The sequence below is a fragment of the Nanorana parkeri genome, unplaced genomic scaffold (assembly GCF_000935625.1).
Source record: "Nanorana parkeri isolate BGI_ZX_2015 unplaced genomic scaffold, ASM93562v1 scaffold1, whole genome shotgun sequence".
Taxonomy (NCBI): Eukaryota; Metazoa; Chordata; class Amphibia; order Anura; family Dicroglossidae; genus Nanorana; species Nanorana parkeri.
This window is the reverse complement of record NW_017306269.1, coordinates 8196861-8213861: the sequence shown is the minus strand read 5'-3', so window position 1 is coordinate 8213861 and position 17001 is coordinate 8196861. Positions and strand designations below refer to the sequence as shown.

General features: G+C 39.8%; 1 protein-coding gene across 1 annotated transcript in view; it reads right to left on the bottom strand.

The window, feature by feature from the left end:
• Positions 1-13224, bottom strand: part of ABCG8 (ATP binding cassette subfamily G member 8) — a 20419-nt gene extending 7195 nt beyond the window's left edge. The window contains exons 1-9 of the mRNA XM_018565035.1: positions 13165-13224; positions 9513-9617; positions 9189-9339; positions 7936-8174; positions 6218-6350; positions 4200-4469; positions 3122-3284; positions 2072-2170; positions 933-1132 (exon numbers count right to left, since the gene is read on the bottom strand). Coding sequence (XP_018420537.1) covers positions 933-1132; positions 2072-2170; positions 3122-3284; positions 4200-4469; positions 6218-6350; positions 7936-8174; positions 9189-9339; positions 9513-9617; positions 13165-13224 — 1420 coding nt within the window. The remainder of the gene's footprint in view (positions 1-932; positions 1133-2071; positions 2171-3121; positions 3285-4199; positions 4470-6217; positions 6351-7935; positions 8175-9188; positions 9340-9512; positions 9618-13164) is intronic.
• Between the last annotated feature and the right edge of the window lie 3777 nt (positions 13225-17001).

The window sequence follows — 17001 nt, the reverse complement described above, 5'->3', positions numbered from 1 at the left end:
GATGCTTGTTTACACAAACCGCCCCTCTGCATTTTCTGGGATCAATTGTATGCATACATGATATGCATTCTTGTAGCACTAATAAAGAGGATTCTTTAGAATCCCCAAATTCTTTGGCTTGTTTTGAATATTTTTTCAATGAAATAAAAAGATTCAGGCTCTTAGCCATTGGTACAGTGCTTTGTTTCTTTTGAATGTCTAGGATTTTGTCTGAGGCACCTCCCATCAACCCGTTTCTTCTCAATCATAGATCATATAATCAAATGCAGAGGATGCATGAAAAAGAAGCTCGTTTTTCCTGTGAAGGAATGTTTTTCAACTGTTGTATGACCAGTACAGCTCTGTACTAAAAGCAAGTTTTGGGGGGCAATGATGGAGCAGCATGAAGATGGGCCAAGTAAGAGGAAAAGAACTGAGGAAGAAGGAACAGGAAATTGAAGGGGGGCACAGGTCCAGACTTTGCACTGAGGCCCATAACTACATCATGAACAAAATTCCTAGGCATAGCTATCACAAAATATGGAAAGTAATAAGATAGACAGACATTGGGCTTATTTTTTTTTTATGCAGAAAGGAAAACTTGAGCTGTTACCAGTCAAAAACACTTTTGACAAAAACAGAATTTTTCATGCATTCCCATTAAATTATCTTGAAGACAAAAAACAAAAATGTCCCAAAGAAGCTCCTGTGCTTTTTCTGAGCATTGAGCAACAGTATATTGTGCAGATGTGGACGGGTACAATAGAATAACATGAAAATCTGAGTGTCGACTATTGAAACGCTTGTGTGAATGGGGGCTAACAAATGGAGTATGGTTCCTTGCAATGTTCAGCATCTCTAACCTCCCAGTTTTTATAAATAAAAATGTCCTTTTATAAGAAGAAATTCACTTGTTGGCATAATAGTACCAACTGCTCAATTAAAGTACTCACATTTTGCAACTACATCCAGGACAACAGCAAAGGGTGTGAGTGAGCCTTTCATGAACAACAGTGCAACTGTGTCTTGTATGGAAAGTGGACTTCCACCTTGTCCATAATATAGAAATCCAATTAAAAGTGCCATCAAAACAGCCTCGACACTGTGGATAAGCAACGTTGTCAGGTCCCGCAAGTCGTTTGAAACATGACGACTAAAGAAGAGAAGAATACAAAAAAAAAAAATTCAAATCTTTAGAGGACATCAGACGTAAAGGTAAAAATGAGATGCATAGGTAGCAAAAAAAAAGCTTATCCTGCAAATAGGCGACTCAGTACCACCTAAACTATACAAATAACTGTTAATGGTGGATTATTCCAACACTCTATAATTATTTTACATCATATCACTTCTGACGTATATTATACTTCCATCTCCACCTCCTCTATTATATCCAAATTGCTCTCTTATCTGGAAATTAAAGAAGTGACATAAAATATCTTTATAAAAATGTAGAAAACCCAGAAAATGTTCAAATAATGTTGGTCAAAAATCATTATAGAATTCTTTAAACTACGATGTTAATAATGTGAATTAAAGTGTAATTATATACCTCAACTTTATTTAGGTTTGGATAGACCAGGAGTGGGCTAAAGTCTCTGGTAGTTTTTAATTTTTATAATCTACATCTAGGTGGAGGGGATTTCCTATTACTTCTTGTTCTAACTTTTTAACGTTTTAATTTTTTCCCCTCTATCCATAACCAAAAAAAGAATGAATCCAGAATTAGATATAAAATGTGCCTAAAGCCAATTTTTGTTTTGTCACCTGTCTGCCAGCTGTCTATGAGTGGATTTCTTTCACTTTGGAGTGATCTTCTCCCCCCATTGTATCTACAGAACAGAAAGTTAAGGGAAATCTTTGCATTGGGAAAGCAAACAAATCAAACAAAGCATGATAGAAGTTTAACCCTTCTCTATCCAAATAAAAAAAAAAGTTTTGGCTTTAAATATACTTTATTGCAATGTTTGTATATTTATAAAGTTGTGCTAGTAGATTTAGTGGATGTTAAATGTCACATCATTACTAATATATTTTAGCCACATTTTAGCTCAAAACATGAATGTATTGTTTATAATCCAAAGGGACATACTTTAGCAGTACTGAGAATTGGTGAATTCCTTTAGGTAGCTTATCCTTCTCATATTTATCGATAGTAATGACTTTATTTGCAGTAGGTGTTGGCAGGCTACTGATAGAGGAAGAGAGGAAACAAAAAATAGGTTAACTCAGAATACAGAGCTAATGCAATTTGTCAACACCACCCATTAATTAATAATGTTATTAATAATAAAATAAGCACAAATGCCTCAGTCAATATTACAAGCTTGTCAGCATGACAGATCATTCTAATTGACAAATATCATTATTAGTTTTTAATAGTGCAATGTGGTAGAAATAGACCAACAGGTCCAGGTCAGGGGGCCACATAATTCATAGTTTAGGCAAGCAGCACACAGAGCTTAATTCATTATCAACTATTGTTATGTTAGGACCACATATTTGATTCCTGTGGTAATAAGGTATGCATTTTACTACATGGAAATACATCTTAAAGGGGTAGTTTACTTTCAAACAAAGTTTACTTTCTCTTTTTGCCCACCCACCACTTTAACTAACCCTCCCCCTACCAGCTTACCAATTCTTGTAGCCACAACTTACTGGCCTGAATCTTCCTTCTGCTGTATGCAATAGTTTCCCATAAACCCAACTGTTGAGTGTCTCCTGGCTTGGGAGACAGCTCCATGGGGGTTTATGGGGTTCTTCTGCATATGCATGGAGTGTGTGAAGAAAAACCAAGCTGGTAGGATGGCAGGTGGTAAACATTGTGGGGGCCAGAGGCTGCATGAACTCAGTAAATATGCGGGTCGATGGAGGAAGGTGTGTTAGCTAAGCAAAGCAATAACAGTAGCTGCAAGTAGAAGGTGTGATTTTGTGCAGGAGGGGCTGATATAAAGCTAAGAATACTGAACATCTAGGAACATCTTTGGTATAGATATTTAACCAATGACAGATAAAGCCACTCTGGCTTATCTTATAAAATAGCCAACACATAGGGGGGCAGACAAAGCAACCCAAAAGGCCTTCAACTAGAGGCCATGACTTGACAGTCAGAAATTGTACAATTTCACACACAACATACCGGGTTTCACTGGAGATTAGATCTGTGTTTTCATCTTGGGCTTTCCACAGGAAATCATCAAAATTGTTGACTTTTTGCTGGAAAATATCAGCAAGAGTTCTGGTTTTCTCCAAGCATTCCATCTCCTGTTCTCTGGTTCGCTGGTCAATGCTAGTGAGATCAACTGCAAAAAAGTAAGAGGAGGATAACTGTACACAATGTGTCAGGGAACACTTATATACTCAAAGTATTTTTGGAACAAAAAAAATCAAACAGAAAGCACAAAATCCAAAACGAAAAAAAAAAAAAAAACAGACAAAAGACCAGTTTAAGATCAACTTTCAATCAAACACAAAGAAGAAACTCTCCCTTATTGAGCTACTTAGGCCTAATTTGCCTGGGAAAAAAAAATATTTTTTTGTTAAGAAGGTGTGGGTTTTTAGGGTAGTTTAGTTTAGTTTATTCCGTGATTCTTTGTATTTGTATCTTTTTATAATTATTATTTATTTTACTTTTTTTGAAAAAAATAAAATAAAATAATGGGGCTAATGAGGGGTCATTTTTGGTACAAGAACATGTACAGGATAGTTGAATGGAACTTCTGTATCCCTCAAGAATCATTAAAAGCCAATTGCATCAATTTCACCTCCAAGATTGACTCTATTGCACTTTCCCAATTTCTGGAGTAATACAAAAATCTGAATCATCTTCACTCATCTCTAATTAACTCTTGCGAAAGAAGGGAGGGCAAGAAATGGTATTAGATCTCTATTACTATTGGTGTCCCTGTACAAAGATTTCTTCCAGTCCTGCTGGCACTCTGATCCTACCCTGATATATGGGTAGTGAGGGAGATCTTCCCTGGAATGGCAAAACAAAACTGAAATAGGTTCTAGCCTTTTCCACTCAACTAAAATAGGTGTTTGTTCTTTTTGGGGGCATTTTGCTGCTTGGGTCTCCAATGTCAGAGAGACAAGCTAATGGAAATCTAAAGTAAAATTTCAAAAATCTAATAAATAACTACAACTGGGGGTATTTTATAAATCATCTGTATTCTAGCAGCCAAAAATGATTTGTATAAGATTTTAGAATGACTTACCATAGAAATCAGCAGGGTTGCTGTATCTTGGGCATGGGTAGCCAATAGAAGTGAAATACTGCACCATGTCTTTGGCTGTTCCAGAGTAGATTGTGGAACCTGATGACAGGAGCAGAACCAGATCAAAAAGCTGGAATATGTCTGATCGGGGCTGATGGATTGATAATAAAACCAGGCGGTTTCCCCTGGCAAGTCTGGACAAGGTTATCACAAGATTGTGAGCTGTAAAACTGTCCAAGCCAGAGGTAGGTTCATCAAGAATCAAGATGCCTGAAAGACAAAAGAAAAATGAAATGAAAATGTTTTGGGTTTGAGGTTTTTGAGACAATATAAGAATACTAACAATCTATAGTGTGCAATCTTTTACAATCCTTTACTAGCAAAGCGTTCATATTGTCTCTGTTGGGAAGATGTTGTCTGATGTATAGACCTTTATTAAAAAAATGTATTATGTAACTAACAAAAGTGTTTTTTTAAAACCACTTTGCAGGCAAAGTTTCTCCTTACTTTAGTAAATGAAGTGAAGCTGTGCGAACCAAAATATTCCCTAAAAAGTGCAGATTTCCTTGCAAAGTGAACAGCCTAATTGCCTTAGTGCTTCTGCTGTGAATTTTGAAGATGGATTGCCCCACAGTACCTGCGGCTATAGAGGTCAGCCTGGCAGTGGCGTCACTACAGGGGGGCAAGGGGGGGCAACTGCCCCCCCTAGGTTTTCACTTGCCCCCCCGTGTGCCCCCCCGCCAGGGATCGGCAAGGTGTTTGTGACTGGTCCTTGCAGGGTCCGCCGCGGTCGTACGGAACAGTTGGTACGTCCCAACACCCCCGTCCAATTTGATGTTTTGGTACCTTCCTGCCTTCGTGCAGGAAGGGTTTTTTTCTCAGGGGCGGCCGCAGAGCTTTCACAGCAGAGTGGCAGAGCTTGATGGCTGTTCGTGGCTGTGTGTAGTGAAGTCAAGTCACTGCACTGGTAAGGTAAGCCTGCAACGATCTGGAGCTGGGGGGAAGGGAACAGCAGCAGCAGCTAGCGCTGGCGGATCGGAGCGGGGAATCCAGCCTCTCCCCTGTTATGGCAGAGAGCCGTAACAGGATCGAGAGGTGAGAGAACGCCGGTATGTGTTCGCTCACTTCCCGATCTACTGAGCCGACCTGTGACAGTCTCATTGTCACAGGTCGGCTAGAACTATGAGGTGAGTGAAAAGCACTCACCTCATAGTTCTCCTTTAATCTAAGTGGGAGGCTTAGAATAATAGGGAAGCCTTGTATGGAGTAAAGAACCGCAGGATTTGGGTCACTTGTTCACCTAGACACTGCCTCACATGGAGGCCCCACAAACGCACAGGGACGCCTGTCCTCCAAACACCTCCCAGCCCACCCGTACCCAGTACAGCACAGGGTTTGGTCCTCGCTCCTCTCCCTCTTCCCTGGGAGGACGGTTTTGGTGTACTGCCCGGTTGGGGTCGTCTTGGATACACGCACGTCAACCTGCTAAATGAATTCTCTCCATCTCCTGAAAAAGCGCCTCTGATCGCGAAACGTCGAGACAAATATTCGCTCCACCATTCTCAACCATCCTTATTCATGTATCTATTATTCTAATCTTAGCTTCTGAGAAGATACACTATTAGCGTAGCGGGAGCTATGCAAAATGCGCAGCTGGCTTCCCCGCTATGCTAATAGCGTATCTTCTCAGAAGCTGCACACAGCGCGCCAGTTTAAGTAGTAACCAGCACACGCTGTATGCAGCTTCTGTCGCAACTGCAGGGCGCAGATGCCATCGGCAATTAAATCAACTCTTGGCGCCCATCGGTTGCGACATGCAATTAAAATGATTAGTGCCCCCCCAGATCTGACTGTGGTATCTTATGTGCCCCCCCTAAATATTGTTCCTAGAGTCGCCACTGCAGCCAGGGCTTGTATAAAAGCTAATTTACTGCTTGTTAAGACTTTAAAACTTGTACATATTGGAATACTTGGCAACAGATTGGCTTCAAATATATAACTGGTCCATAATTGCTTACCAGGATTCCACAAAAGTTGGACTGCAATGCTGACTCTTCTCCTCTCTCCTCCAGACACTCCTCGTGTGTATGCATTTCCCACTTTAGTGTTTTCACATTGCCGTAACCTGAGCTCAGCTATAACATCTTCCACCTTTAAGGAAATTACAATATTATGGTCACAAATGGCACTTGGGTGGAAGTGTATAAGAAACCAAAGCGTTTTTAACATTTGGATAAAGTGTCAAAACCTCTTTTTAAAAATGCTGCCTGTTTCCCTGCGGGGGTGATCCTTGCTCACCTTTTGCCCTTAAATTTTGAGTTTATGTTTAAAATGAACAGTATATCAATACAGTGTTCATTGCTGCCCTGGTTTGAACAAGCTCTTAGGACACGGGGGGCAGTTTTTCTTTCTAAAAACAAAGCACTGCTTAGAAAACTTTGCCCGGTCTGGCAATTCCTGAAAAGTAACATTGTGGTAGGAAGTGCTGGACTACTAGATGTGCTTGTATTTGTCCTAAATACTTTTATACTCCTTGTGGATCTGTAGGCAGCTCTCTAGTCATAAGGAGCCTTTATGGTAGTCCTTACAGAATCATGAAGGAAGGAATTGTCCACCACCTTTTGTGGGCTTAAGAGGTCCCCCTTGATCAATAATGGTCTACAGTCTGGACTGAGATGATATGTTGGTGTAACACACTATTAATATAGGGTTATGCAGTGCTTGTTTTAGCTCACATTTGGCATAGAAACCTTACAGGCTTGCCCACAGTTCAGGCAGGGTGCTGTAGTGAACTGGTAGATAGCACCACCACTTTAAAACTGGCAGGATCATAAGCTGGGAACCATATCTACAGTCACTTCTCTTTGACCACAGCTGTTAAAGGATATCTAAACCCAAGAAAAAAAATTGTTACCAGTCATTATATGTGGTGGCTGCAGTGTGGAAAATAGACATTCTGTCACCCGGGCAAAGGCTCAGAGTTGCTCCCCCTCCCAAGGGAGAAGTTCTCCATCCACACACCCAGTGGTGCCCCTCCTAAAGTGGCACCCGGGGGAAAAGCCCCCACAGCCCACCCTAGCTTTGGCCCTGGGTGGCTGTATTAGTTTTATTTTTTCTGGCTAAGAACATTTACAGTCAGTACAGAAAATACCTGTTGATCTTGCCAGAAATACCACGTCCTTGTCACTTCCTATAAATTGAACTAAACACACAAACATTATTTTCCAAGCTGTTTTCTGTAAATGACTAATTCTCTTCCCCCAATGTAGTGGAGATGAATAGAAGAAGACCTATTTCTATTCCAATTCAGGAAAGTATCCTGTGTGACAGCCATGGCTCCTTCTATAGATACAGTGGAGCGAGTGATTGTTGCCACCCAAGAACAGTAAGTGTGTATTTGGAGGATTTTCAGGTAAGAGTAAAAAGAAAAAAAAGCCAGTAGAAAGGAAACAAATGCAGCCACCAAATATAAGGACCGGTAAGCCGAAATATATTACATTTTGGATTTTGGTATTATATGTCCTTAAATAGCAGCTCAGCCAGGTCCTCATTTTTCTGCTTATTTCTGGTCATGCTCACATGCATTCTGCTGCATTACAGTATTAGCATGTATTGTAGATATAATATAGGGCAGGTGATAAAAAGAAAACATTAGTCTGTGAATCCAGCTGCAATTACAGAATGCAACGGGCTGAATAAATCTAAAGGATTGTATTCATGTAGATCTGCAGCTCACCCGCTTTTGCCGCTGCTTGTCTGAGTAGGATTTAGGGAGGCGGAGTTTGGCAATAAAGGACAGCGTTTCTCGAACAGTGAGGTGCGGCAACAATTGATCATCCTGAGGGACATGAGCGGCACACTTCTTCACCAAATTCTTTGTGCTGAGTTTCCCATTTATGAGGATTTGTCCTGATTTAATCTTCCCACCTTCATCCTTACATGTTATGATGTCTAAAAGAGTTGTTCTTCCACAACCTTAACAGAAGGAAGAAAACATTTTTAAAAATCCACAAAATCAGAATTCTCTTTGTCTTACATCAGCGCTCACCTCTCTACCCCCTCCGCTCCGTCTGTGATGTACCCTTCCTCACATCTAATACAAGTGAATGGACCTTGCATAGATGAGATGATGTCAGCGGGGCTTAGACCGATGGAACCTGGGTAAGAAGAGGCTGCAGGGACGATCTAGCAGCACGGTGGGAGTGAGTATATCTTTTTTATGTTAGACTCTAGACCAAACTCAGCAGTTAACCCTTGCAGTGCATGGGTAGCCCCACTGCAAGGGTTAATTTTGTACATGCTTGGAGTTCTTTGGATTAATGAGATATGGACTAATGAGATTCTTTGCATTAATGAGAAATTAACTAGTTTTCTAATGGACACATATGGAAAATGTCTCCATATATATAATATTTCCAGAATGGTTATACTCACCCACTTACAGATCTAAACCATTAGAAATACATATAATTTTACACACAAATCAAAATTCAAGCATACATCTATTTTACAAACAATAATAAAAGCCATCTAGATATATTTCTGGGCTACTGTGGAACACTTAAGATCTAACCTGTCATTGCATAGTTTCTACTTACTATATAGCAACAAATCCATTTGTAGATTTCTTAAGAGACATTACAAGGAAGGTGATACATCTTATTTTCATAATAAATTTGACTTCTCTGCCTTACAATATGGAATTTGTCTTAAATCTGCCAATGTTGGAATTGTAAAATGCTGGAAAGGAGGGAAGAGAGTAAACGACGAAGAAAGACAGGCAAAAAGGATGGATGGAGGGAAGGATATAAGAAAGCAGGGCAGAAAGGAAACCAGGCAGGAAAGATGTAGGGAAGGTAGGAGGGCAGGCAGGAAGTATGTAAGGAAGTAAGGCAGGCAGGTAGGATGTAAGGAAGGAAATTGGCATTTAATAATAATTTCCCCCATCTAACAAAGACACATGATACAAAAAAATAAACCCCTCTTTACCTGAATTCCCAATGACTGCCAACATTTGTCCACTACTGACTCTGACATTTAGGTTTTTCATTGCTGCTGTTTGGGATCCTTTGTTCCATTCCCAGGGCATTTTAAACTCTGCAAGCTTTTCATACCATGGAATCTGATCGTTTAAATTAACCTTGAAAAAAATATTTTATACTTTTTAGAGATATTTTCAGTTAACTGAACATGTGAATTATTAACCAAATGCACATATGTAAAATGTGAAGCAGTACTCCTGCGGTTTGTATATCAAGTCCATAATGTCAGATCAGAAATGGCATTGCACTACTTGTTTCTGCACATCCTTACCTGGTAGGTCAAATCTTTAACTTCCAGGACATTTGGTGGTCCTGAGTATGTAAAATACAAGCTATTGTCCTCTTCAGGCACAAATAAGTCTGGAACTACGTCTGACTGCAAGGGAAAATGTGTACCTGTTACTCCAATAGAAATGATGCATTCTTAAATTAAGGGCACAAGTAAAATGTAACTAAAATTAAAAATGTTGATATATCAAAGTGTATTTAAACCCAAGAACAAAAATGTAATATAATGGGGCTTAGATGTGGTGATTTCATTATTTTTTTCAGCTTTATTTTCATCTGGTGATCCTGCCAGTGACACACTTTCTGTGTTAGGGACACAACGGTCACTCACTGTACTGTATCTATGGAGAAACAGCCTACGCTGCTTTTTCTGATTTAGACTAAACCAACTCCTCATTTGAAGCCGGTTATTTGCAAGTTAAATACAGATATTAATGAATTCTGAATGATCTATGAAGCGTCTCACTAATCTCTAACTGATGTCATCACCACAAACCCAAAGCCCACTTACACATGGCCTTATTCAGAAGCCCAAAATCCACCTTTTTGTAATAAAGTTACAATACATTTGCTATATAAAAACATATAGGCTAATGAAGTGGCTATGACAGGTTAATATTTTCCTGGCTGGCTTCACACATGTGTGTTGCATTACTGCAATGCATTTTAACACACAGCACTTTCTGAATTGCAGTGTCACTAATTTAAATTGACACCCAATGCACAAATACATTAGGCACCCACACACTGGTGGTGCATTACAGCAAACATGCCATGCACTGTGGTACACTTTGTTAAAGTTTTTATCCACTGCTGTGCATTGACAGCTGTGCATTTTCCGCCTATTCTTTAATGAATGGGCCTTCTTAATGCAACAACAAATAGTGCACATTAACAAACCGCAACGAATCATTATTGTGCGAAGTTGTCTTAAGGGTCCATTCAAACCAGATCCATTGCAATGCGATCCATTTAAAAAAAGATGCTAAAGGAAGGGCACCAAAAAAAAATAATGGGTGTGAATGGGGTTAGTTCACGCTGCTCCCTACCATTGCATTATGTTGCGCTGTAAAAAAAAGTAGAACATGCACTACTTTTTTTCAGCACTATATAACACAACAGATCCAGTGTGAATTAGCCTCATTCACACCCATTCATTTATCGGTGCCCCTCTGTTAGCAGCTGTTAGCATTCATTGAAAAATGGATCGTAACGCAACAGATCGGTAAGGAAGTTGTAAGGTACAATTGCAGGTCAATTGTGCAGGTCTGCAGGCCAATTGCAGGTCTGATTTTTTTCCCAATTTCCTTCCAAATTTGGTCTGGTTGCACCCTATTAGTAGCGTTTGGCCTGTTTTCTGACTATTGAGCCTCCTTACTGGCTCTTGTGATGAATGTTGAACTTACTGGGAGGCTCTGAAAATGAAAATAGAAGGGGGTTTTGCTCAACTTTTACAGAACATGTTGCATATAACTTCAGCTGCCTTTGTCTCTGGATCTACTCATCTACTCGTCTCCTGAAGAGAAACAGTGAAAACACGATAGGTAATCTCTGGTTATAATGATGTTCCACATAAGCTGAGTTTTAATTGCTCAGGTCTGTGACTGGCATAAAATCTTAGTATACTATTTCCTAAACTGATCTAGCTGTACAAGCAAAATGTGTAAAATTGGCATATTGTATATAGCTCTATTCTGTCACAGACATATTCATATAGTACAACCCCCACCCCCTACGTGTGTATACTTCCAGGAAACCTTTTTTTTTCCTAATTCAGTTCAATATTTTAACCCAACTGCAATAAATCCTACACCTAAACAGAAAGCTGTCAGATCCCTTACATTTCAAAGATACAAAGAGCAAAATGAAATCACACAATCATTAGAATAATTCAACAATTCAATATGAAAAGCTGACACATGTCGCATTTCTGTGTCCCCTTCACCAAGGCTAAAAATAAGAAGCCATTCTTAAATGAAAAAAGAATTCTGATCCCTTACATTGTATCGATGGTTAAGGAGCTACCCAAGTGAAATTTTGCAAAAACAGAAATTGGAAACTACACTCCTGCTTAGCCCAGATTGCGTAAATTGTTCCCCCCTTTATTTAGAAAGTGTGGGGCTTTTTTTTGAGGGGTGGGGAGGCGGGTAGGGATGCATTAAGTTATATAATATTTTAATTAGTGTTCTTTGTGTCAGCGTCTTCTTTAACCTTTTTTTCGTATTTGATTTGATAATTGTATGTCATATCTGTAAGGACTTTAGACAGTGAGGTCCTTTAGTAATTGTCACTGATATGAAGCTTTCTGTGTATTAAGTGTACTGTAAGGGACGGGTATAATATGAATACAGGAAATACAAAAAGAGGCCATTTTATACTATTCCAAAATAGCTTTTGTAATATGTTTTTTTTAAATCTTATAACTCTTTTTACTGAGCTCAAAAAAGATAGCTGTACAAGAGTTATATGTTGTACAATAGTGGTAGTACAGTAGAAAATAGTATCAGGAAATTGTATTATAAATATGATAAATAATAATATAAGAAATAACACCAGAGATTGTTGATCCAGGGAATATCCGATTACCTTAGGGGATCAGGAAGGATTTCTTTCCCGCTATTGGAGCAAATTGAACCATGATTTACAATGGGTTTTTTTTGCCTTCCTCTGGATTAACTGTGGGTAACTGTGGCCATAGTGTTCTGTTTATGGATGTTTTATATTCATTCTTTTTTTTTTTCTCTTTATTGGTTGAACGCAATAAACTTTGACTTTTTTTCAACCTGACTAACTTTGTGACTATGTAAATTAAAACTCTTACAAGGAACTGGAGACCACTTTATAACAGCTGGTGCTTGTAGCTGAGAACTCAGGAGTAGAGATCACTGCTGGAAACCTCAGGTTTAAAGGGGAAGCTTAAGGTTTACATGAATTTTATCCCTATAGTTGTATCCTAGAAAAAATCCTTTCTCAAAGGCTCAGTTTACCAAAAACTGATATTTCGTTTTTTGGTGGATGCTGGGGCGTAAACTTACCTGACAATTCATTAAATTTCTCCAAGAATCTATGTGTAAGATCTCTGTACTAAGTTCCTGAGTCTGTACATTACCTGTGGCCATTATGAAAGATTCCTGCTTTCCCTGGTGGATTTTTTTAAATTTTATCCAAAGGAGCTGGAATACCCAAAGCTAGGCAGGAAGACCTAGAACTCCCAGGAACAGATTTGGGAATTATGACCCGGGAGACCTCAGATCTTGGAGAATACAATACATTTAAGATACTAGGGACTGCGGACAGGTATGCGGATCTCAAACCAGAATCTCTAACTTTGTTTGTTCTTGTTTCCGCTTCCCTTCTCTTACTACATAAGCATAATGATATCACTGCTTCGTAATGATGTCATATTGATAAGCACTAGTTTATTTATCTAATAAATTAAAAACTTGCAGAACATTTTGATGGCAAATATGGAATCATTGTATGCATTTCCATCTACAGATTTGCAATGTTCCCTTTTCTCTATTGCAATAATAAAAGATTAAAGTTAAGATGCTAGAGATTGACTCACTCATAATAAAAATATGACTTTTAGGTGGACCGGTCTTTTAATTACATCAAAACAAAGGCGTACATACCTTTACAGAAGGAAACCGAGATTGCCTTTTTACCAACTCAATGCCTTTAGTCTCTTCCATTTTATATTCCGGTCTACTGGCTCAAATCTTAATCCCGTTGCCAGTGATCACAATGCTTGTGTTGAGTTCAGCTCGCTCTGAGAGGTCACTAAACTCTGACAGCTACCTGCATAAACTCTAGCAGGTCATACCAGCTCTTCTGTATTAAACACGCCCTTTTCAAGGCAAATGTCATCTAATAAATTGCTTTGTCTTTTTAGATGCAAGGTACGGGTCTAAAGTATTATCAGATAAGACAATTACACTTCCCAGCCAACTGCATGTTCATGAAAGTTAAATGCTGCTGCAGAGGAATAGATCTAGTATAAGCTTTGGGAGCTTTCCCTGAGGGATTTCATGAAGACAGCAAAGGATTCCATGCTTGACCACCTGTACAGGTGAGCCAGAGGACCTTATATCATCAGTTCAATGTGTGGAGATAGTAGAAGTGTACCCTATGGAGCTTAGCCAGGGCCATAGAAGAGAGGGGTGGGGGGCAGCTGTAGTACACAGAACACACAAAATTGTATTTGGGAGAAAAATGGTTAAACTTTTAAATTTTCAGTTGGATAGCCTTTTGGGAGGACCTACCACCATGCTATCTGAGGGTTGTTGAGCGGTTCTTTACAGGCACACCTGGACATGTAAATGTGTGAGTTTGCATTAGATATATTGTTTATGCTGCACCTTTATACATTACATTTACACATAGGTGATTGTGCATACCAGTGACGTGCAGTAAGGTCCCTCTTTTCTTCAATAACATTGCAAAGCTGACCATAGATTTCTACGTCACTCCATCACATATCATTAGAGAGAACAATATATCTTAGATCATTTTAAAAGCTGTCCTCTCTTCCCTACACTTGTGTGATAGGGAAAAAGTAATTCACATGAAACACTGACGTCAACACTATAAATTCAGCCTAGACAATTATCAGGGTGATTTTTATTAATGTCATTGATCACTAACATGTACATACGTTTCAACTCCATTGTTTCATAATTCAATTATTTAAATATCCTTTTTGTTTGAGAGAAGTCAAACTGTAGGTGCACATTTTGATTACAGCTAACCTCTTTTTTAGATTAAACTGAGGAAGCAAATAGGTTGAAAAATGATTCTGCAATCTCAGCTGGGTTGCTTGGTGTCTGCGATCTATAATTTTGTTTTTTGTTCAGTTACTTTTTTGTGACACGTATAACAATTTTGCTAAATAGAGTTTGTCTATTTTTTTCTTGTTCACCCCATTGTGATAATAATGCTACAAAAATAATAATGAATATTGTGTGTATGTAAAAAAAAATGATGCTATGTGTGGCTATCATTATGTCAAGAAGTCTCTGCGTAATAAATTTAGAGACTGGTTGGAGGTGAGTGCCATTCATAGCTTAAAACCAAAAAGACCTTAGCAAATAGTGTAAGGAATGTGATACCTCCTTGGCTGCAGCAGGCTCACTCAGGGGGAACAGACCGCTCTCTCCTCCTTTCTTAAAGTGTATTTCCCCTTTTGCAGACAAATTGGATAACACTTTCTATTTGTTACATGTTTCTCATTCACATAGCATCATTTTAAAATTTAAATAATATAAAATTAAATTAAAATTAAATTGCTGCTTGCATAAAACTTGCTCAATTCTCAGAGAAGAGTTTTCCCTGTACTGAATTTTCCTCTGGAATGCATGGGGAGTTTAGAGGGGAATAGTTACGATAATTAACCCTGCCTGTACTGTCTTGGCAGGTCTCATTATTAGCTGTAAACTATATTTGAACACAGCCTGTCCTAACCTGTGGCATCACAATAGGGGTGAAACCAAAATGACTGACAGTCATTTCGTGTCACCGCCTCTGAAAAGTCAGGCACTCTGTCATGGACCAAGAGCTGGACAGCTGTGTGAGAGAGGAGGGGACCTTATCCCACCAGATGGACATCCCATCCTCTCTTTGCCGTCGTCCATCACCAAGATGACCGCTGGCAGTAAATGACGTGATGTCATTAAGGGCATGTGTGATGGCATCCCAGCAGCGCGTGACACCTGGCCTGGGGATGACTCTGGTCCTAACAAAGTGTTAAAGGTCTAGAATTTTGGCTCCTTTCATTGTATGTTAATGAGGGGATCTCTAAGTCTGTCCTTAGTCTTTGTCTTAGGGCAATCAGAGTTTCCTATTAATGAAATTGAAGAGAAACTTGCAAAGGAATGCTAAATAGAGATAGAGACAGGTAAGAATTACCGTATTTTTCGCTCCATAAGACGCACTTTTTTCCCCCCAAAAGGAGGGGGAAAAAGTGTCTGCGTCTTATGGAGCGAATCCCGATGCCCGAGACATGCAGTTTCGGGCGCCGGGCGAGTAGCAGGAGCCACTGCTCATTTAATACGAGTGATCTAACGAGATCACTCGTATTAAAGCCGAGCAGCGGCGGCGGCGATCGAGTTCAGCAGCAGGAGCCACTGCTCGTTTAATACGAGTGATCTAATGAGATCACTCGTATTAAAACCGAGCAGCGGCGACGATCGAGATAACCATAGAGCAGACGAAGAATAGACGTTCATCACACGTGTCATCACTGAGACCGTGGCGCTGTAATCACAGCGCCACCTGTCTCAGCGGTCACTAACTGCAGCTTCTGTCACAGCTTCTGTCATAGCAGCTGTGACAGAAGCTACAGTCTCGAGTGCTCCATAAGGTGCGCCGGACCTCCCTGCGTCCTATGGTCCGGTGCGTCTTATGGGCCGCAAAATACGGTATTTTGTAACCACTTTCGGGCCGCAATATGTCTATATACGGGGGGCCGCAGAAGTGGTTAAACCAAGAACACGGCTGCTGCAGTCGGTGTCATTTTAAAAAGGTCTCGTTTTCAACAGCCGATAATGGCTGTTAATGTACAAGCGATCCGGCGTCTATACTGCCACCAGATCGTTTGTACGGTGCGGCGCTGTCCCCCCACCGCGGACGCAGTCGGCTTCTCCGGGCTCCGCTGTACCCCACTGATCTCTCCTCCGATCAATGGACCCGGAAATTATATGTATTACATTTCTTCCGGTGTCACTATTTATAGTCTCCGGCTCTTAGAGTCAGGAGAACACGCTGGGGAAGCAGATCTCTGCTTAATCAGCTTCTTTGGGGTCCCTAGGTGGCATTAGGGGTCCTGAAAGACCCCTAATGTCTCCATAAAGAGGACCTGTCACACCCTATCTGCTATTACATAGGGGGCTTGTTAGCTCCCTATGTGATAGCAATAAGGTTAGTGTAAAAAATAAATAAAAATGTTTAAAAAAATTAAAAAATTAAAGTCTAAAGTATAAGAAACTTTAAAAAATGTCAAATTTTTTGTTAAAGTCCCCTGCCCCCCTTGTGCACGCACATACACACGCAAACACGCGTTGGTGCGCCTGCGTGCAAAAACAAAAATTGTGCTACACATGTTACATATCGCTGCAAACGTCGGAGTGCAAGCAATAATTCTAGGGCCATCAATCACTGTTAGCACTAAACTGATGAGCGGTAAAAGCTTTTAAAATGTCACCTATGGGAAATTTTGGGTATTGTAGTTTTTTGGACTTCACGGGCAAACGCATTTTAGATTTTCATTTAAAGAACAATTTTGTTAAAACTCTTATTAACCCTTGCAGTGGGGCTACCCCAACACTGCAAGGGTTAACTGCTAATGTTTGCCTAGGGTTAAAAATAACAAAGTTATACTCACCTGATCATTCAAGCCAGCCGGCTGCCTGTTTCCTCTTCCGCCGCAGTGATGGTATGTCCCTTTGCATCCTCACGTCCTATACACTGTATTG